Below are 22,498 nucleotides of genomic sequence, written 5' to 3' on the forward strand. Positions count from 1 at the left end.
CAGGTTGAATGTTATTCTTTGATAAAAAAAAATCAGGAAAATACCACAGTATGGCCACTAGATGGAGCTGAGGAGCATAGGAAATACATATGACTTTGTCACAAGAGCTACAATGTAACCATTCTAGAGAATTCTAGAGTGAATTAGCAAATGCATGTAACTAATTCTCTCTAATGTTCTCTAGTATTTATATATTGTATCTCTTGTTACAAAGCCATGTATATTTCCTATGCTCCCCATCTCCATCTAGTGGCCATGTTGTGGTATTTTACCACTGCTCACAATAAAAGAACATTCCCTCAGATGAGAAAAATAGCCTAAAGGACATTCGTTTTTGCAAAACTTGCACACACATGTACATGCAGATTCAATGGAATGTTATTTATTCTTTAAAAAATAAAGTGAATCTGGAAAATACTACATTATGGCCACTAGATGGAGCTGAGGAGCATAGGAAGTACATACTTCCTTGTAACAAGAGATACAACGTAACAATTCTAGAGAATGCTAAAGGGAATTAGCAAATACATGTTACCAGTCCTCTCTAATGTTCTCTAGAATTGTTACATTGTATCTCTTGTTACAAAGATCTGTTTCCCATACTCCTCAGCTCCATCTACTGGCCATATTGTGGTATTTAATTACTGCCCATGATAAAAGCACATTCACTCAGATGAGAAAATGGCCTAAAGGACATTAATTGTTTGCTAAACTTGCACACACATGAAGATTAAAAAAAAATGTGAATGAGGAGAATGCTACATTATGGACACTAGAGGGAGCTGAGGAGCACAGGAAATACATCTTTATAACAGGAGATACTATGTGACAATTCTATTTCCTCTACGGTTTGAACCTTATTCATTCATAAAAACAAAAAGTGAATCAGGAAAATATTACATTATGGCCACTAGAGGGAGCTGAGGAGCATAGGAAATGCTTCTTTGTAACAAGAGATACAATGTAACAATTCTAGAGAATGCTAGAGGGAATTAGCAAGTAAATGTAAATGATTCTCTCTAACATTCTTTTGACTTGTTACCTTATATCTCTTGCCATGTATATATTTCCAGCTCCCCTTAGGGACATCTAGTGGCCATATTGTGGTATTTTACTGCCCATGATAAAAGCACATTTGCTCAGATGAGAAAATAGCCTAAAGGACATTCGTTTGCTAAACTTGCACTCGCATGTACATGGAGATGGAACAGAATGTTATTTATTTGTAAAAAAAATAAAGTGAATCAGGAAAATACTACATTATGGCCACTAGATGGAGCTGAGGAGCATAGGAAATACATACTTCCTTGTAACAAGAGATACAACGTAACAATTCTAGAGAATGCTAAAGGGAATTAGCAAATAAATGTTACCAATCCTCTCTAATGTTCTCTAGAATTGTTACATTGTATCTCTTGTTACAAAGATCTGTTTCCCATACTCCTCAGCTCCATCTAGTGGCCATATTGTGGTATTTCATTACTGCCCATGATAAAAGCACATTCACCCAGATGAGAAAATGGCCTAAAGGACATTTGTTGTTTGCTAAACTTGCACACACATGTAAATGCAGACTCAAAAAAAAATGTGAATCAGGAAAATGCTACATTATGGCCACTAGAGGGAGCTGAGGAGCACAGGAAATACATCTTTATAACAGGAGATACTATGTGACAATTCTATTTCCTCTACGGTTTGAACCTTATTCATTCATAAAAACAAAAAGTGAATCAGGAAAATATTACATTATGGCCACTAGAGGGAGCTGAGGAGCATAGGAAATGCTTCTTTGTAACAAGAGATACAATGTAACAATTCTAGAGAATGCTAGAGGGAATTAGCAAGTAAATGTAAATGATTCTCTCTAACATTCTTTTGACTTGTTACCTTATATCTCTTGCCATGTATATATTTCCAGCTCCCCTTAGGGCCATCTAGTGGCCATATTGTGGTATTTTACTGCCCATGATAAAAGCACATTTGCTCAGATGAGAAAATAGCCTAAAGGACATTCGTTAAACTTGCACACAAATGTACATGGAGATGGAACAGAATGTTATTTATGTGTAAAAAAATGAAGTGAATCAGGAAAATACTGCATTATGGCCACTAGATGGCGCTGAGGAGCCCAGGAAATACATACTTCCTTGTAGCAAGAGATACAAGGTAACAATTGTTGCGAATGCTAAAGGGAATTAGCAAATGAATGTTACCAATCCTCTCTAATGTTCTCTAGAATTGTTACATTATATCTCTTGTTACAAAGACCTATTTCCCATACTCCTCAGCTCCATCTAGTGGCCATATTGTGGTATTTCACTACTGCCCATGATAAAAGCACATTCACCCAGATGAGAAAATAGTCTAAAAGGACATTCGTTTTAAACTTGCAAACACATGTACATGCAGATTAAAAAAAAGTGAATCAGGAAAATGCTACATTATGGCCACTAGATGGAGTCAAGGAGCACAGGAAATACTTCCTTTGTAACAAGTGATACAACATAACAAGTCTAGAGAATGCTAGAGGGAATTAGCAAGTCAATGTAAACGATTTTCTCTAACATTCCCTAGATTTGTTACATTGTCTCTTGTCATGTATGTATTTCCAGCACCCCTTAGGGCCATCTAGTGGCCATAATGTGGTATTTTACTATTGCTCACATTCGCTCTGAAGAGAAAAGTACATTCGTTTTTTTTGCTTTATTCACACACAGATGTTTCAGATGCATACACCCCAGTGCTTGATCTTTAGCACCATATTTCATTGCACGCCGACAATCATTCTGTTATTGTGTCCGCACGCAGGTCAAATCTGCAAAACCGCTCCCACCGCCTCCCTCGTCCACCCCTCCGGCGGCATGCAAGGTTGTAGCGTTGTACGACTTTACGCCAATCAGCTCTCAAGACCTGCCCTTGTGCAAGGGCGAAGAGTATCTGCTATTGGACGAAGGCAGCGGCCAGCCCTGGCTGAGAGCAAGAAACAAAAACGGGTGATTTAAATGTAACATGCTTGGGGGTGGGGGGTTCAAGCATGGATTTCTGGTGAAGGGTACTGGGAGGGGTCTATGTATAAAACATTCGATGTGCAGACCTGACAAACATTCCCACAGTCAGGGCAAACATTGCCATACTTCCTGTATGATGTGTGATTCCTATGTCCTCATCCCCATCTAGTCCATGCATCCTCATCACCATCCATTCCTCATCACCATCCATTCCTATGTCCTCATCCCCATCTAGTCCATGTATCCTCATCACCATCCATTCCTCATCACCATCCATTCCTATGTCCTCATCACCATCTAGTCCATGCATCCTCATCACTATCTATTCCTATGTCCTCATCACCATCTAGTCCATGCATCCTCAACACCATCCATTCCTCATCACCATCCATTCCTATGTCCTCATCACCATCTAGTCCATGCATCCTCATCACCATCCATTCCTATGTCCTCATCACCATCTAGTCCATGCATCCTCATCACCATCCATTCCTATGTCCTCATCACCATCTAGTCCATGCATCCTCATCACTATCCATTCCTATGTCCTCATCACCATCTAGTCCATGCATCCTCATCACCATCCATTCCTCATCACCATCCATTCCTATGTCCTCATCACCATCTAGTCCATGCATCCTCATCACCATCCATTCCTATGTCCTCATCACCATCTAGTCCATGCATCCTCATCACCATCCATTCCTCATCACCATCCATTCCTATGTCCTCATCACCATCTAGTCTATTCATCCTTATCACCATCCATTCCTCATCACCATCCATTCCTATGTCCTCATCACCTTTTAGTCCATTCATCCTCATCACCATCCATTCCTCATCACCATTTATTCCTGTTCTCATCACCATCTAGTCTATTCATCCTCATCACCATCGATTCCTCATCACTATCGATTCCTATGTCCTCATCACCATCTAGTCCATGCATCCTCATCACCATCCATTCCTTATCACCACCGATTCCTATGTCCTCATCACCATCTAGTCCATTCATCATCATCACCATCCATTCCTCATCACCATTCATTCATGTCCTCATCACCATCTAGTCTTTTCATCCTCATCACCATCTAGTCTTTTCATCCTCATCACCATCCATTCCTATGTCCTCATCACCATCCATTCCTATGTCCTCATCACCATCTAGTCCATGCATCCTCATCACCATCCATTCCTATGTCCTCATCACCATCTAGTCCATGCATCCTCATCACCATCCATTCCTCATCACCATCCATTCCTATGTCCTCATCACCATCTAGTCCATTCATCCTCATCACCATCCATTCCCCATCACCATTCATTCCTGTCCTCATCACCATCTAGTCTTTTCATCCTCATCACCATCCATTCCTATGTCCTCATCACCATCTAGTACATACATCCTCATCACCATCCATTCCTCATCACCATCCATTCCTATGTCCTCATCACCATCTAGTACATACATCCTCATCACCATCCATTCCTCATCACCATCCATTCCTATGTCCTCATCACCATCTAGTCCATTCATCCTCATCACCATCCATTCCTCATCACCATTCATTCCTGTCCTCATCACCATCTAGTCTTTTCATCCTCATCACCATCCATTCCTATGTCCTCATCACCATCTAGTACATACATCCTCATCACCATCCATTCCTCATCACCATCCATTCCTATGTCCTCATCACCATCTAGTCCATTCATTCTCCTCACCATCCATTCCTCATCACCATCCATTCCTATGTCCTCATCACCATCTAGTCCATTCATCATCATCACCATCCATTCCTCATCACCATTCATTCCTGTCCTCATCACCATCTAGTCTTTTCATCCTCATCACCATCCATTCCTCATCACCATCCATTCCTCATCACCATCCATTCCTATGTCCTCATCACCATCTAGTACATACATCCTCACCACCATCCATTCCTATGTCCTCATCACCATCTAGTCCATTCATTTTCCTCACCATCCATTCCTCATCACCATCCATTCCTATGTCCTCATCACCATCTAGTACATACATCCTCATCACCATCCATTCCTCATCACCATCCATTCCTATGTCCTCATCACCATCTAGTCCATTCATCCTCATCACCATCCATTCCTCATCACCATTCATTCCTGTCCTCATCACCATCTAGTCTTTTCATCCTCATCACCATCCATTCCTATGTCCTCATCACCATCTAGTACATACATCCTCATCACCATCCATTCCTCATCACCATCCATTCCTATGTCCTCATCACCATCTAGTCCATTCATTCTCCTCACCATCCATTCCTCATCACCATCCATTCCTATGTCCTCATCACCATCTAGTCCATTCATCATCATCACCATCCATTCCTCATCACCATTCATTCCTGTCCTCATCACCATCTAGTCTTTTCATCCTCATCACCATCCATTCCTCATCACCATCCATTCCTCATCACCATCCATTCCTATGTCCTCATCACCATCTAGTACATACATCCTCACCACCATCCATTCCTATGTCCTCATCACCATCTAGTCCATTCATTTTCCTCACCATCCATTCCTCATCACCATCCATTCCTATGTCCTCATCACCATCTAGTACATACATCCTCATCACCATCCATTCCTCATCACCATCCATTCCTATGTCCTCATCACCATCTAGTCCATTCATTCTCCTCCTCACCATCCATTCCTCATCACCATCCATTCCTATGTCCTCATCACCATCTAGTCCATTCATCATCATCACCATCCATTCCTCATCACCATGCATTCCTGTCCTCATCACCATCTAGTCTTTTCATCCTCATCACCATCCATTCCTATGTCCTCATCACCATCTAGTACATACATCCTCACCACCATCTATTTCTATGTCCTCATCACCATCTAGTCCATTCATTCTCCTCACCATCCATTCCTCATCACCATCCATTCCTATGTCCTCATCACCATCTAGTCCATTCATCCTCATCACCATCCATTCCTATGTCCTCATCACCATCTAGTCCATTCATCCTCATCACCATCCATTCCTATGTCCTCATCACCATCTAGTCCATTCATCCTCATCACCATCCATTCCTATGTCCTCATCACCATCTAGTCCATTCATCCTCATCACCATCCATTCCTATGTCCTCATCACCATCTAGTCCATGCATCCTCATCACCATTCATTCCTATGTCTTCAGCACCATCTAGTGACCACCATATTTTTTTTTCCCTTACAATAAAAAAAAAAAAAGCACTACGGCCAGTAGGTGGCGATGGCGATTTAGGAATCACACACAATAGAGAAAGTACAGCAATTTTTGCCCTGATTCAGTGTGAGACTTCCTGGGACAATGACCGCCTACTGCTGCTCAAACACTTCTTTTTAACTGCCCCCCCCCCCCCCCCCGGCCACCCACGTAAAAGCGGCCTTAACACCCCGGTCAGAGTGATCCCGACTTTGAAAGCGTGCGATTTACAGTGAAGTCGCACAATTTCAAAGTCAAATGACATGTCGATTTGAGGTGTGATTTGCAAGACATCTGATACAGAGGTCAATGCAAATCGCACCAACAGTAGAAATCGGTGCTGCTCCGACCAAGTCGGCACTGCACCGATATGACTGCTGTAATTGCTGACAATAGGGTGCGACTTGCCATGTGATTTGCAAGTCGTATGGCACGGCAAGTCGCACCCAGTGTGACCGGGGACTAAAGAGGTATTGAACCCAAAGCTAGACATTTATTATATTGCAGCTTGCCAATTCTTAGATGTGATCTAAATGTGTGTGTGTTTTTAGGCTTCCTTTCTTCTATTTTCATCTAGTGATCCAGCCAGTATGTCTGTTGTTTTTCAAAAGCACTAGCTCTCCAGCAGAATGTAACAGTTACAGTGATACGACAAATCATTTATCACTGACAGGGGTGCTTACTATAATCAGATTATTTAATTCATGTAAAATCTTAATTCCAAAAGGAAAAAAAAAGTTTGCCGTAAATGACTATAAAGAGCAGGAATTTGGCTTCAATTTGTCAGTGTATCTAAATCTGCTAGTCCATCTAACACTCCCCTCCCCCCCAGACTTACAATGCTGCTGTCTACAGTGCCCCATGTGCTTATTAATCCAGAGTGGGGGCGCTCTAATACAGGAGGTGTGTTACTGACTTCATTCAGAGAGGGGGCGCTCTAATACAGGAGGTGGGTTACTGGCTTCATCCAGAGTGGGGGCGCTGTAATACAGGAAGTGTGTTACTGGCTTCATCCAGAGAGGGGGCGCTCTAATACAGGAGGTGTGTTACTCGCTTCATCCAGAGTGGGGGCGCTCTAATACAGGAGGTGTGTTACTGACTTCATTCAGAGAGGGGGCGCTCTAATACAGGAGGTGGGTTACTGGCTTCATCCAGAGTGGGGGCGCTGTAATACAGGAAGTGTGTTACTGGCTTCATCCAGAGAGGGGGCGCTCTAATACAGGAGGTGTGTTACTGGCTTCATCCAGAGTGGGGGCGCTGTAATACAGGAGGTGTGTTACTGGCTTCATCCAGAGTGGGGGCGCTGTAATACAGGAGGTGTGTTACTGGCTTCAGCCAGAGAGGGGGCGCTGTAATACAGGAGGTGTGTTACTGGCTTCATCCAGAGAGGGGGCGCTGTAATACAGGAGGTGTGTTACTGGCTTCATCCAGAGTGGGGGTTCTCTAATACAGGAGGTGTGTTACTGGCTTCATCCAGAGAGGGGGCGCTCTAATACAGGAGGTGTGTTACTGGCTCCATCCAGAGAGGGGGCGCTCTAATACAGGAGGTGTGGTACTGGCTTCATCCAGAGAGGGGGTGCTGTAATACAGGAGGTGTGTAACTGGCTTCATCCAGAGAGGGGGTGCTGTAATACAGGAGGTAACTGGCTTCATCCAGAGAGGGGGCTCTCTAATACAGGAGGTGTGTTGCTGGCTTCATCCAGAGAGGGGGCGCTGTAATACAGGAGGTAACTGGCTTCATCCAGAGAGGGGGTGCTGTAATACAGGAGGTAACTGGCTTCATCCAGAGAGGGGGCTCTCTAATACAGGAGGTGTGTTGCTGGCTTCATCCAGAGAGGGGGCTCTCTAATACAGGAGGTGTGTTGCTGGCTTCATCCAGAGAGGGGGCGCTCTAATACAGGAGGTGTGGTACTGGCTTCATCCAGAGAGGGGGCGCTGTAATACAGGAGGTGTGTTACTGGCTTCATCCAGAGAGGGGGCGCTGTAATACAGGAGGTGTGTTGCTGGCTTCATCCAGAGAGGGGGCGCTCTAATACAGGAGGTGTGTTGCTGGCTTCATCCAGAGAGGGGGCGCTGTAATACAGGAGGTGTGTTGCTGGCTTCATCCAGAGAGGGGGCGCTGTAATACAGGAGGTGTGTTACTGGCTTCAGCCAGAGAGGGGGCGCTGTAATACAGGAGGTGTGTTACTGGCTTCATCCAGAGAGGGGGCGCTGTAATACAGGAGGTGTGTTACTGGCTTCATCCAGAGTGGGGGTTCTCTAATACAGGAGGTGTGTTACTGGCTTCATCCAGAGAGGGGGCGCTCTAATACAGGAGGTGTGTTACTGGCTCCATCCAGAGAGGGGGCGCTCTAATACAGGAGGTGTGGTACTGGCTTCATCCAGAGAGGGGGTGCTGTAATACAGGAGGTGTGTAACTGGCTTCATCCAGAGAGGGGGCGCTGTAATACAGGAGGTAACTGGCTTCATCCAGAGAGGGGGCTCTCTAATACAGGAGGTGTGTTGCTGGCTTCATCCAGAGAGGGGGCTCTCTAATACAGGAGGTGTGTTGCTGGCTTCATCCAGAGAGGGGGCGCTCTAATACAGGAGGTGTGGTACTGGCTTCATCCAGAGAGGGGGCTCTCTAATACAGGAGGTGTGTTACTGGCTTCATCCAGAGAGGGGGCTCTCTAATACAGGAGGTGTGTTGCTGGCTTCATCCAGAGAGGGGGCGCTGTAATACAGGAGGTGTGTTGCTGGCTTCATCCAGAGAGGGGGCGCTCTAATACAGGAGGTGTGTTGCTGGCTTCATCCAGAGAGGGGGCGCTCTAATACAGGAGGTGTGTTGCTGGCTTCATCCAGAGAGGGGGCGCTCTAATACAGGAGGTGTGTTGCTGGCTTCATCCAGAGAGGGGGCGCTGTAATACATGTTTCTATTGTACTTATTACTGAAATGAAATGTGTGCAGTTTTATTTGTGTTGTTACATTACTTTTTTTTTTTTTCCTTTTTTTTTTATAGACAAGAGGGATACATACCTGGAAACTATGTGACAGAAGCCCAGGATCCCCTGGAAATATATGAGTGAGTATTCCAATAACATGAGAGACCCTGTCACCAGTGTATGGGCCCATGTCCGAGGCAAAGTGGATGCTGGGAAAGTAGATATGATGCTGAACGCTCATCTCAGGGGCCAGAACCCGCCCCCTTCATCAGGCCTGGAAGAATACGGGAACCGGGAGTATACGATGTCCATCCAGTGTGGGATTCCATATTGAACATTTATAAAATGTAGTCAGTACATAACAAAAAATCAGAACATAAAGGGACAGATATCAGTGCGCTACCATACAAGATATGTACATACAATATAATATTTTAATTTTTCTTTTAGATTTTTTTAATTTAATTATATTTTTTAATTATATGTATTTTTTTTACATTTTATTATACCTTTTCCTTCATGTGCTGTTTATTTGCTATGTACTGACCACATTGCCTATATGGAATCTTACACTAGATCTACCCTTTTGTTGTATTCTTGTGGCTCTGATGAAAGGGGTGAGTCCCGGCCCCTGAAACATGTTGGATCTTTTTTAAAGTCATCTATTTGATTTTATTTTTTTTAATAAATGAATTTCTGGAGTATCAACCCATGGCGAGGGGCTTCGATCTCAAATTCATTTGGTCGCAATCAGGGGCGGACTGACAACTCATGGGGCCCCTGGGCAATAGGGGATCATGGGGCCCCTGTGTCCTTGCCCAAACTCAAAAAAGCCTATGAAAAAGGTACCAGGGGCATCTCATGGGGTCCCCTACTGACCCCGGGCCCTCGGGTAGTGCCCGAGTTTCCAAATGGTCAATCCGCCCCTGGTCGCAATACTAACCAAGCAAACTGCTGAAATCCTACGATGTGTAGAAGCCAGCAGGCCAGAATTCAGACACCAAACACGTCTAAACGCCACTTCAGCATTAATGGACATCAAAATAAAAAGGATAATCTAAGGGTTCCGGAGCTTCACACTCATCCCCTCGAATGATTCACTATTCCTGTTAATATTATTACTACTATTCCTTTTATTAATATTATTATCATCATTATTATTCCTATATTTTTAGGCTTCCTTTCTTCTATTTTCATCTAGTGATCCAGCCAGTAAGTCTGTTGTTTTTCAAAAGCACAAGCTCTCCAGCAGAATGTAACAGTTACAGGGATGAGACAAACCATTTACCACTGACAGGGGTGCTTACAAGGATCAGCTCATGTAAAATCTTAATTCCAAAAGAAAAAAACAAAAACAAAAAGCTTCACACTCATCCCCTCAAATGATTCACTATTCCTATCAATATTATTACTGTTATTCCTTTTATTAATATTATTATCATCATCATTATTATTGTTCCTATTATTATATCCTAAACTTTTGTTTTGAACTTAAAATAATTATTTTTGTTCAAAAATAAATTATGACATGCCCCTTACAGTCATCTATACTAATAATCCATCTATATTCATTAGGTCATGTTATATGTTTATGATTATTATTATCATCATCATTATTGTTCCTACTGATATTATTATTATTATTATTTAATATTGTTCCTAATATTGTTTTTAATATTATAATTACCATTATTTTTATTCCTACTATTAATATTATCATATACTAAACTTTTGTTTTGAACTTGAAATTATTTCAAAATTATTTTTATTCAAGAATAAATTATGACATGCCCCTTACAGTTATATATAACATGACCTAATGAATATAGATGGATTATTAGTATATATTTATGATGATTATTATCATCATCATCATCATCATCGTTCCTACTGATATTATTATTATGATAATCATTAATATTGTTCCTATTATTGTTCTTAATATTATTATCATTATTTGTATTCCTCCTATTAATATTATTATCATATACTAAACTTTTGTTTTGAACTTGAAATTATTTCAAAATTATTTTTATTCAAGAATAAATTATGACATGCCCCTTGCAGTGATATATACTAATAATCCATCTATATTCATTAGGTCATGTTATATAGAACTGCAAGGGGCATGTCATAATTTATTCTTGAATAAAAATAATTTTGAAATAATTTCAAGTTCAAAACAAAAGTTTAGTATATGATAATAATATTAATAGGAGGAATACAAATAATGATAATAATATTAAGAACAATAATAGGAACAATATTAATGATTATCATAATAATAATATCAGTAGGAACGATGATGATGATGATGATAATATTCATCATAAATATATACTAATAATCCATCTATATTCATTAGGCCATGTTATATATTTGATTATTATCATCATCATCATTATTGTTCCTACTGATATTATTATTCTGATCATCATTAATATTGTTGTTATTATTGTTATTCCTACTATTAATATTATCATATATTAAACTTTTGTTTTGAACTTGAAATAATTTCAAAATTATTTTCATTCAAGAATAAATTATGACATGCCCCTTGCAGTTATATATAACATGACCTAATGAATATAGATGGATTATTAGTATATATCACTGCAGGGGGCATGTCATAATTTTATTCTTGAATGAAAATAATTTTGAAATTATTTCAAGTTCAAAACAAAAGTTTAGTATATAATAATATTAACAGTAGGAATAACAATAATGGTAATAATAATATTAATAACAATAATAGGAACAATATTAATGATGAGCATAATAATATCAGTAGGAACAATAATGATGATGATAATAATAATAATCATAAATATATAACATGGCCTAATGAATATAGATGGATTATTAGTATATATTTATGATTATTATTATTATTATTATCATCATCATTATTGTTCCTACTGATATTATTATGATCATCATTAATATTGTTCCTATTATTGTTTTTAATATTATTATTATTATCATCATCATTATTTGTATTCTTCCTATTAATATTATTATCATATACTAAACTTTTGTTTTGAACTTGAAATTATTTCAAAATTATTTTTATTCAAGAATAAATTATGACATGCCCCTTACAGTTATATATAACATGACCTAATGAATATAGATGGATTATTAGTATATATTTATGATTATTATTATCATCATCATCATTATTGTTCCTACTGATATTATTATTATGATCATCATTAATATTGTTCCTATTATTGTTCTTAATATTATTAACATTATTTGTATTCCTCCTATTAATATTATTATCATATACTAAACTTTTTGTTTTGAACTTGAAATTATTTCAAAATCATTTTTATTCGAGTATAAATTATTACATGCCCCTTACAGTCATTTATACTATACCGAATAATCCATCTATATTCATTAGGTCATGTTATATGTTGATGATGATTATTATTATTCCTATAAAGAATAATAATATTATATCCTACACTTTAGTATTCCAAGTCTATTCAAAATTATAAAATGTTTGGTTAACAAGTTCATTTTGAATTTGAAATTGTTACTTCAAAATTGTTGTTGTTCAAAAATAAATTATTATATGCCCTTACCTGTGATATATACTGTACCTAATAATCTACTGTATCTATATTCATTAGGTTATTTTATACATTGATAATTATTATCATTATTATTCCTCTAATTATTATTATTATTAGTAGTAGTAGTAGTAATATTATTATTATTATTTTTATTATTATTATTATTAATAATAATAATAATAATAATAATAATAATAATAATATTATTATCATTGTTTTTAATATTATTGTAACGGACCACCTGACAGCACCTCTATCAGTCCCCTGATAGAGCCTCCCCAGAGTGCGGAGTCTAAGTACCGGAGCACTTGTTCACCAGGGCCCCTGATGGTGGGGATGGACTTGAAGCGTTCCGGGACCACGTCGCAGCTGCTGGGTATCTCTACCAGAGGTAGAGGAGTCTGCCAGAGGCTCCTGCAGGTTAAGAGTCTGATGTGAGGGAGCCCGGGGATCCCTGAGGGATGGATGGATGGATGAGCAGAATCAGAGTCAAACAGGCCGTGTCGGTAACTAACGGGTCGGTGTGGTACAGGACAGTAGGCAAGGGATGGTCGGGTCACACGCAGGGTCAATAACGGAAGATCAGATATAAAAGGGAATATCCAGGAGCAGAGTCAGGCAAGCCAAGGGGTCAGAACAGGAGAAGGCAGCTAGGTCAGATAATCCAGATCAGAGTACTCACAACAGGCAACAGGATACGCAAGACCATTCGGCAACAAGTGACAGCACTGGGCACTTTAAATATCGAGCCCCGCACTGTCATTGGTGCCAATCGCGCCCTCACGCCCGCCATTGCGCATGCGCGATCTCCGATGCCGCAGTGGATTGAGCCCTAGCGCCCGGATCCCCGCGCGAGGTGGTCTACTGCGCATGCGCCGGGACAATCCCTGACAATTATCCTCAATAATATTGTTCCTCTTATTATTACTTTATCATCATTATTATTATCATCATGTTTTTATTATTATTATTATTATTCTGTTACTAATACTATTATATCCTAAACTTTTGTTTTGAACTTGAAATTATTATTTCAAAGTTATTATTATGCCCCATAGGTGGAGCAACTCTGCGATTTAAAGTGTTGAAGCTTTATAGACTTCCCTTCTGATCATTTGTTTTTGTCCCACAGATGGTACTCAAAGAATATGACAAGGAGCCAGGCGGAGGACCTACTCAGAGCAGAGGTGGGGCATTGTGGGAATTCATAAGGATTTATAAGGAAAGCATACTTACGGACACCGTGCCTTACCATGTCATCGACGTTTTGTATATTGTAACTTCATAATGCTTGGAATTTGCGCTCTTAGTTTGATACTAAATGTTACGCCACCACGCGATTATTAATCTGTCTGACATCCTATTGATAATGTTGTAGGATAAAGAAGGCGGCTTCATCGTGAGAGATTCCAGCAAAGCGGGGAAGTACACGGTGTCTGTGTACGCCAAGTCATCGGGGTAAACGCCAAAATCACCAACACAACCAGATCCACATTGGATGTGACGTCACATGTTTCTAATGGAGTTCTTCTTCACAGGGAAGGATTCATCCGTCATTACGTGGTCATTGAGACCCCGGGCCCGCAATATTATCTGGCTGAGAAGCACGTCTTTGACTCAATCCCAGAACTGATAACCTACCACCAATACAACGCTGCCGGTAAGTTACCGACGTCTAAACCTTTTTTTTTTTTCTTATTTGTTTTTAGATTTAAAGTCCCTCTGATTTAATTATTTTGATGGAGATGAGGCTTTAAAAGGTCCAGAGAAAACGTTATTCCGGTAAAAGTCAGGAAGATGTCCTTCTCTTTTCTCTAACCCTGATGAAGTGGGGACTCCTGAAACGCGTTGGTACTCTTGGGACCGCCCCCCTGATTTTGTTGGAATAAATTTGGATCTGGACCTTTAACAATGGTGTGGCAACTCGGTTTCCATTTTTTGGTAAAACTAAGTTATGATCTGTCCAGTAAGGATTGATAAATCTTGTTAAAAGATCAGTGGGTAAAGCTAACGTGTTTCAGGGGCTCAGGGCTTCATCAGGGCTTAAATGCCGGCTGTGATAGGAGAAAACTGCAACATGTGAGCAAAGCGTCAGGGATTGATATAAAATCAGTGAGGAGGTTAGAGGGAACTGAGGTGCTAAGTCACTGCTGGGAGGGGGAGCAGAACTGCTGATTCACTCTTGGGAGAGGAGAGCTGAATACACTAAGCCACGGGTGTGAAACTGGCAGCTTTCCAGCTGTTGCCAGACTACAATTCCCATAAGGCATTGCAAGATTGACAGTTACAAGCGTGACTCCCGAAGGCAGAGGCATGATGGGGCTTGTAGTTTTGCAACAGCTGGAGGGCCGCCAGTTTGACACCCCTGCACTAAGCTGTTGTCAGACTGGAGTATGCAATAATTCTTCATTCTTTGCTCAACTTTTCCAGTATTTTGGCCTATCACAGCCAGCATTTAAGCCCTTTTGAAAGGGGGGGGGAGTTACTCAGCTGCCCCCTGCCAGGAGGAATTCAGCACCTCAGTTCCCTCTAACCTCCTCCCCCACAGTAGCTCAACGGAACTTAAGTCGTTTCCCCCTTCTAGCAGTTAAGTTCCTCCTCCCCCACAATGACTCTGAAGCTCAGTTTCCCCTGCTCCCCTCCCAGCAGTGACCCCACAGCTCCCTTCCCCCTGCTTCCTCTGGCAGCAGTGACCCCACAGCTCAGTTCCACCTGCTTCCTCTCTCAGAAGTGACGCCACAGCTCAGTTTCTACTCCCTGCAGTGACCCCATAGCTTAGTTTCCTCTGCTCTCCCTCCCAGCAGTGACCCCACAGCTCAGTCTCCTCTGATTCCTTCTCCCAGCAGTGACCCCACTTTCCTTCTCCCAGCAGTGACCCCGCTTTCCTTCTCCCAGCAGTGACCCTGCACCTCGGTCTCCTCTGATTCCTTCTCCCAGCAGTGACCCCGCTTTCCTTCTCCCAGCAGTGACCCCGCAGCTCAGTCTCCTCTGATTCCTTCTCCCAGCAGTGACCCCGCTTTCCTTCTCCCAGCAGTGACCCCGCAGCTCAGTCTCCTCTGATTCCTTCTCCCAGCAGTGACCCTGCACCTCGGTCTCCTCTGATTCCTTCTCCCAGCAGTGACCCCGCTTTCCTTCTCCCAGCACTGACCCCGCAGCTCAGTCTCCTCTGATTCCTTCTCCCAGCAGTGACCCCGCTTTCCTTCTCCCAGCACTGACCCCGCAGCTCAGTCTCCTCTGATTCCTTCTTCCAGCAGTGACCCCGCTTTCCTTCTCCTAGCAGTGACCTCGCAGCTCAGTCTCCTCTGATTCCTTCTCCCAGCAGTGACCCCGCTTTCCTTCTCCCAGCAGTGACCCCGTAGATCAGTCTCCTCTGATTCCTTCTCCCAGCAGTGACCCCGCTTTCCTTCTCCCAGCAGCGACCCCGCAGTTCGGTCTCCTCTGATTTCTTCTCCCAGCAGTGACCCCGCTTTCCTTCTCCTAGCAGTGACCCTGCAGCTCAGTCTCCTCTGATTCCTTCTCCCAGCAGTGAACCCGCAGCTCAGTCTCCTCTGATTCCTTCTCCCAGCAGTGACCCCGAAGCTCAGTCTCCTCTGATTCCTTCTTCCAGCAGTGACCCTGCTTTCCTTTTCCCAGCAGTGACCCCGCTTTCCTTCTCCCAGCAGTGACCCCGTAGCTCAGTCTCCTCTGATTCCTTCTCCCAGCAGTGACCCCGCTTTCCTTCTCCCAGCAGCGACCCCGCAGTTCGGTCTCCTCTGATTTCTTCTCCCAGCAGTGACCCCGCTTTCCTTCTCCTAGCAGTGACCCTGCAGCTCAGTCTCCTCTGATTCCTTCTCCCAGCAGTGACCCCGCAGCTCAGTCTCCTCTGATTCCTTCTCCCAGCAGTGACCCCGAAGCTCAGTCTCCTCTGATTCCTTCTTCCAGCAGTGACCCTGCTTTCCTTTTCCCAGCAGTGACCCCGCTTTCCTTCTCCCAGCAGTGACCCCGTAGCTCAGTCTCCTCTGATTCCTTCACCCAGCAGTGACCCCGCTTTCCTTCTCCCAGCAGTGACCCCGCAGCTCGGTTTCTTCTGATTTCTTCTTCCAGCAGTGACCCCGCTTTCCTTCTCCTAGCAGTGACCCCGCAGCTCAGTCTCCTCTGATTCCTTCTCCCAGCAGTGACCCCGCAGATCAGTCTCCTCTGATTCCTTCTCCCAGCAGTGACCCCGCAGATCAGTCTCCTCTGATTCCTTCTCCCAGCAGTGACCCCGCAGATCAGTCTCCTCTGATTCCTTCTCCCAGCAGTGACCCCGCTTTCCTTCTCCTAGCAGTGACCCCGCAGCTCAGTCTCCTCTGATTCCTTCTCCAAGCAGTGACCCCGCAGCTCAGTCTCCTCTGATTTTTTCTTCCAGCAGTGACCCCGCAGATCAGTCTCCTCTGATTCCTTCTCCCAGCAGTGACCCCGCTTTCCTTCTCCTAGCAGTGACCCCGCTTTCCTTCTCCTAGCAGTGACCCCGCAGCTCAGTCTCCTCTGATTCCTTCTCCCAGCAGTGACCCCGCAGATCAGTCTCCTCTGATTCCTTCTCCCAGCAGTGACCCCGCTTTCCTTCTCCTAGCAGTGACCCCGCAGCTCAGTCTCCTCTGATTCCTTCTCCCAGCAGTGACCCCGAAGCTCAGTCTCCTCTGATTCCTTCTCCCAGCAGTAACCCCGAAGCTCAGTCTCCTCTGATTCCTTCTCCCAGCAGTGACCCCGCTTTCCTTCTCCCAGCAGTGACCCCGCAGCTCAGTCTCCTCTGATTCCTTCTCCCAGCAGTGACCCCGCTTTCCTTCTCCCAGCACTGACCCCGCAGCTCAGTCTCCTCTGATTCCTTCACCCAGCAGTGACCCCGCTTTCCTTCTCCCAGCAGTGACCCCGCAGATCAGTCTCCTCTGATTCCTTCTCCCAGCAGTGACCCCGCTTTCCTTCTCCCAGCAGCGACCCCACAGCTCGGTCTCTTCTGATTTCTTCTTCCAGCAGTGACCCCGCTTTCCTTCTCCTAGCAGTGACCCCGCAGCTCAGTCTCCTCTGATTCCTTCTCCCAGCAGTGACCCCGCAGATCAGTCTCCTCTGATTCCTTCTCCCAGCAGTGACCCCGCTTTCCTTCTCCTAGCAGTGACCCCGCAGCTCAGTCTCCTCTGATTCCTTCTCCCAGCAGTGACCCCGAAGCTCAGTCTCCTCTGATTCCTTCTCCCAGCAGTAACCCCGAAGCTCAGTCTCCTCTGATTCCTTCTCCCAGCAGTGACCCCGCTTTCCTTCTCCCAGCAGTGACCCCGCAGCTCAGTCTCCTCTGATTCCTTCTCCCAGCAGTGACCCCGCTTTCCTTCTCCCAGCACTGACCCCGCAGCTCAGTCTCCTCTGATTCCTTCACCCAGCAGTGACCCCGCTTTCCTTCTCCCAGCAGTGACCCCGCAGATCAGTCTCCTCTGATTCCTTCTCCCAGCAGTGACCCCGCTTTCCTTCTCCCAGCAGCGACCCCACAGCTCGGTCTCTTCTGATTTCTTCTTCCAGCAGTGACCCCGCTTTCCTTCTCCTAGCAGTGACCCCGCAGCTCAGTCTCCTCTGATTCCTTCTCCCAGCAGTGACCCCGCTTTCCTTCTCCTAGCAGTGATCCCGCAGCTCAGTCTCCTCTGATTCCTTCTCCCAGCAGTGACCCTGCAGATCAGTCTCCTCTGATTCCTTCTCCCAGCAGTGACCCCGCTTTCCTTCTCCCAGCAGTGACCCCGCAGCTCGGTCTCCTCTGATTTCTTCTCCCAGCAGTGACCCCGCTTTCCTTCTCCTAGCAGTGACCCCGCAGCTCGGTCTCCTCTGATTCCTTCTCCCAGCAGTGACCCCGCTTTCCTTCTCCTAGCAGTGACCCCGCAGCTCAGTCTCCTCTGATTCCTTCTCCCAGCAGTGACCCCGCAGCTCAGTCTTCTCTGATTCCTTCTCCCAGCAGTGACCCAGAAGCTCAGTCTCCTCTGATTCCTTCTTCCAGCAGTGACCCCGCTTTCCTTCTCCCAGCAGTGACCCCGCTTTCCTTCTCCCAGCAGTGACCCCGCAGCTCAGTCTCCTCTGATTCCTTCTCCCAGCAGTGACCCCGCTTTCCTTCTCCCAGCAGCGACCCGCAGCTCGGTCTCTTCTGATTTCTTCTTCCAGCAGTGACCCCGCTTTCCTTCTCCTAGCAGTGACCCCGCAGATCAGTCTCCTCTGATTCCTTCTCCCAGCAGTGACCCCGCTTTCCTTCTCCAAGCAGTGACCCCGCAGCTCGGTCTCTTCTGATTACTTCTCCCAGCAGTGACCCCGCTTTCCTTCTCCCAGCAGCGACCCCGCAGCTTGGTCTCCTCTGATTTCTTCTTCCAGCAGTGACCCCGCTTTCCTTCTCCCAGCAGTGACCCCGCAGCTTGGTTTCCTCTGATTCCTTCTCCCAGCAGTGATTTAGCAGCTCAGCTCTCCTTTGATTTCTCCTCCCCTACAGTGACTCAGCAACTCCGCTCCCCCTCCCAACAGTGACAGCTGTCACTATTATCAGAAACTAAGCTGCACAAGGTGAAGGGTCTGGGGGAAGCTGCACAAGCTAAAGGGGGGAGAGAGAAGTTCAAGGTGAGGGGGTGTTGGAGGTTGCACAAGGTGAAGGGTCTGCTGGAAGCTGCACAAGGTAAAAGGGGAGAAAGAAGGTCAAGGTGAGGGGGTGTCAGGGTGCACCGGGTGAAGGGTCTGGGGGAAGCTGCACAAGGTAAAGGGGGAGAGAAAAGGTCAAGGTGAGGGGGTGTTGGAGGGTGCACAAGGTGAAGGGTCTGGGGGAAGCTGCACAAGGTAAAGGGGGGAGAGACAAGGTCAAGGTGAGGGGGTTTCAGGGGGTGCACAAGGTGAAGGGTCTGGGGGAAGCTGCACAAGGTAAAAGAGGAAGAGAAGGTCAAGGTGAGGGGTGTTGGAGGTTGCACAAGGTGAAGGGTCTGGGGGAAGCTGTACAGGGTAAAGGGGGGGAGAGAGAAGGTCAAGGTGAGGGGGTGTCGGAGGGTGCACAAGGTGAAGGGTCTGGGGGAAGCTGCACAAGGTAAAGGGGGGAGAGACATGGTCAAGGTGAGGGGATGTCAGGGGGTGCACAACGTGAAGGGTCTGGGGGAAGCTGCACGAGGTAAAGGGTGGGTCAGGGGGTGCACAAGGTGAAGGGTCTGGTGGAAGCTGCGCAATGTAAAAGGGGGAGAGAGAAGGTCAAGGTGAGGGGGTGTCAGGGGGTGCACAAGGTGAAGGGTCTGGGGGAAGCTGCACAAGCTTAAGGGGGTAGAGAGAGGGTCAAGGTGAGGGGGTGACGGAGGGGGCACAAGGTGAAGGGTCTGGTGGAAGCTGCACAAGGTAAAGGGGGGAGAGAGAGAGTCAAGGTGAGGGGGTGTCAGGGGGTGCACAAGGTGAAGGGTCTGGGGAAAGCTGCACAAGGTAAAGGGGGAGAGAGAAGGTCAAGGTGAGGGGGTGTCGGGGGGTTCACAAGGTGAAGGGTCTGGGGAAAGCTGCACAAGGTAAAGGGGGGAGAGAGAAGGTCAAGGTGAGGGGGTGTCAGGGGGTGCACAAGGTGAAGGGTCTGGGGAAAGCTGCACAAGGTAAAGGGGGAGAGAGAAGGTCAAGGTGAGGGGGTGTTGGAGGGTGCACAAGGTGAAGGGTCTGGGGGAAGGTTCACAAGGTAAAGGTGGGAGAGAGAAGGTCAAGGTGAGGGGGTGTTGGAGGGTGCACAAGGTGAAGGGTCTGGGGGAAGGTTCACAAGGTAAAGGTGGGAGAGAGAAGGTCAAGGTGAGGGGGTGTCGGAGGGTGCACAAGGTGAAGGGTCTGGGGGAAGCTGCACAAGGTAAAGGGGGGAGAGAGAAGGTCAAGGTGAGGGGGTGTCGGAGGGTGCACAAGGTGAAGGGTCTGGAGGAAGCTGCACAAGGTAAAGGGGGGAGAGAGAAAGTCAAGGTGAGGGGGTGTCAGGGGGTGCACAAGGTGAAGGGTCTGGGGGAAGCTGCACAAGGTAAAAGTGGTGCACAAGGTGAAGGGTCTGGGGGAAGCTCCACAAGGTAAAGGGGGTAATGCTTGAATGAGTATGTAGATTTGTTGGAAGTTCAGGATAAACTCTGATGATTGGACGAGATGTTGATCAGTATTTTAAGAAAAAATTTTACTTTTATATTCTTATTTAGGTTTAATATCAAGACTCAAATATCCCGTGTGCTCCGTCAGAAGTGCCCCCTCTACTGCTGGCCTTGGCTATGGTAATAAAAATTTTAAAAAATCTTAAGGGTTTCATAACAGGTGATAAATGGTGGATGAGCTGCAAATGTGTACGGAAAGTGCGCAACGTGAAGATTAATCAACAAGACAGCTAAAAATGTTGAAAAAAAGAGTTACATTGTTACGGGTTAAAAAAAAAAAAAGATACATTCTTCATTATGCCTAAACATTACCCCGAGAAAGCTGCCATTTGTCTTGAACTGGAGTGAGATTTGGTGATGTCAGTACTGTATGGCTCACTGTTCTCCTCGCTGGAGGGGAAGCTATATCTGAGGACTTGCAGTGCAAGGATCTCCATGCTTCTGTTTCATCCATTCTGCAGATCTGTGCTTCATCCACCTCTCCTGCTTCATCATTACCGCACCAGTCATCAGACAACCAGTCATGAGGGAGGCAACTCTGATATGAGGACACAAAACTCTGATCCTCTACACCACAGAGCAAGGCGTGTTAGATCAGTAACAGAACCACAAGCAATACTGGTGGCTAAGTTCTACCACTGTGCTGCTCACTGTTCTCCTTGCTGGAGAGGAAATTGTGGCTGAGGACCTGCGATGCAAGGATCTCCCTGCTTTTGCTTCTTCCGTTCTTCAGATTTGTGCTTCCTCCACCTCGCCTGCTTTATCATTACGCTTCCAGTCATCAAACAACCAGTCATTAGGGAGGCAGGTATAGAATATAGAAACACTGCAGAACAAGGCATAGTAGATCAGTAACAGGGCCACAAGCAATACTGGTGGCTAAGTCACTGTTCTCCTTGCTGGAGAGGAAACTGTACCTGAGGAGCTGTATCTCCCTGCTTCTGCTTTGAATTCCCTGATTCTCTGTAGATCTGTGCTTCCTCCATCTCTCTTGCTGCTTCTTGATTATACCCTCACCAGTCACCAGGTAGGCAGCTCTGACGTGAGGAAGCAAAACCCCGCTCCTCTACCAAGATGGCTGCCTCCATATAGAAACACTGCAGAACAAGGCATAGTAGATCAGTAACAGGACCACAAGCAATACTGGTGGCTAAGTCACTGTTCTCCTTGCTGGAGAGAAAACTGTACCTGAGGAGCTGAAATGCAAGGATCTTCCTACTTTCGCTTCATCTGTTCTGCAGATCTCTGCTTCCTCCTCTTTGCCTGCTTCATCGTTAAGCCTTTAGTCATCAAACAACCAGTCATTAGGGAGGCAGCTCTTATATGAGGAAACAAAACCATGATCCTATACCTCTTGGTACCGCCACATAGAAACACTGCAGAACAAGGCATGGTAGATCAGTAACAGGACCTTAGGTGGCTAAGTCCTACTACTGTGCTGCTCACTCTTCCTGCGCTGCTCACTGTTGGAGAGGAAGCTGCACCCGAGGACCTGCAGTGCAAGTATCTCCCTGCTTCTGCTTTGAATTCCCTGATTCTCTGTAGATCTGTGCTTCCTCTATCTCTCTTGCTGCTTCTTGATTATTCCCTCACCAGTCACCAGGTAGGCAGCTCTG

General features: G+C 45.1%; 1 protein-coding gene across 1 annotated transcript in view; it reads left to right on the forward strand.

Annotated features, from left to right (window-relative positions):
- BTK (Bruton tyrosine kinase) overlaps positions 1-22,498 on the forward strand; it is a 70,868-nt gene that overhangs the window by 33,610 nt on the left and 14,760 nt on the right. The window contains exons 8-13 of the mRNA XM_089685511.1: positions 2,809-2,993; positions 9,262-9,324; positions 13,901-13,955; positions 14,147-14,226; positions 14,307-14,428; positions 20,931-21,002. Of these exons, the coding sequence (XP_089541637.1) occupies positions 2,809-2,993; positions 9,262-9,324; positions 13,901-13,955; positions 14,147-14,226; positions 14,307-14,428; positions 20,931-21,002 (577 nt within the window). The remainder of the gene's footprint in view (positions 1-2,808; positions 2,994-9,261; positions 9,325-13,900; positions 13,956-14,146; positions 14,227-14,306; positions 14,429-20,930; positions 21,003-22,498) is intronic.

This window comes from Staurois parvus, unplaced genomic scaffold (assembly GCF_062004578.1).
Source record: "Staurois parvus isolate SC_StPar_1 unplaced genomic scaffold, SC_StPar_1.0 ptg000377l, whole genome shotgun sequence".
Lineage (NCBI taxonomy): Eukaryota > Metazoa > Chordata > Amphibia > Anura > Ranidae > Staurois > Staurois parvus.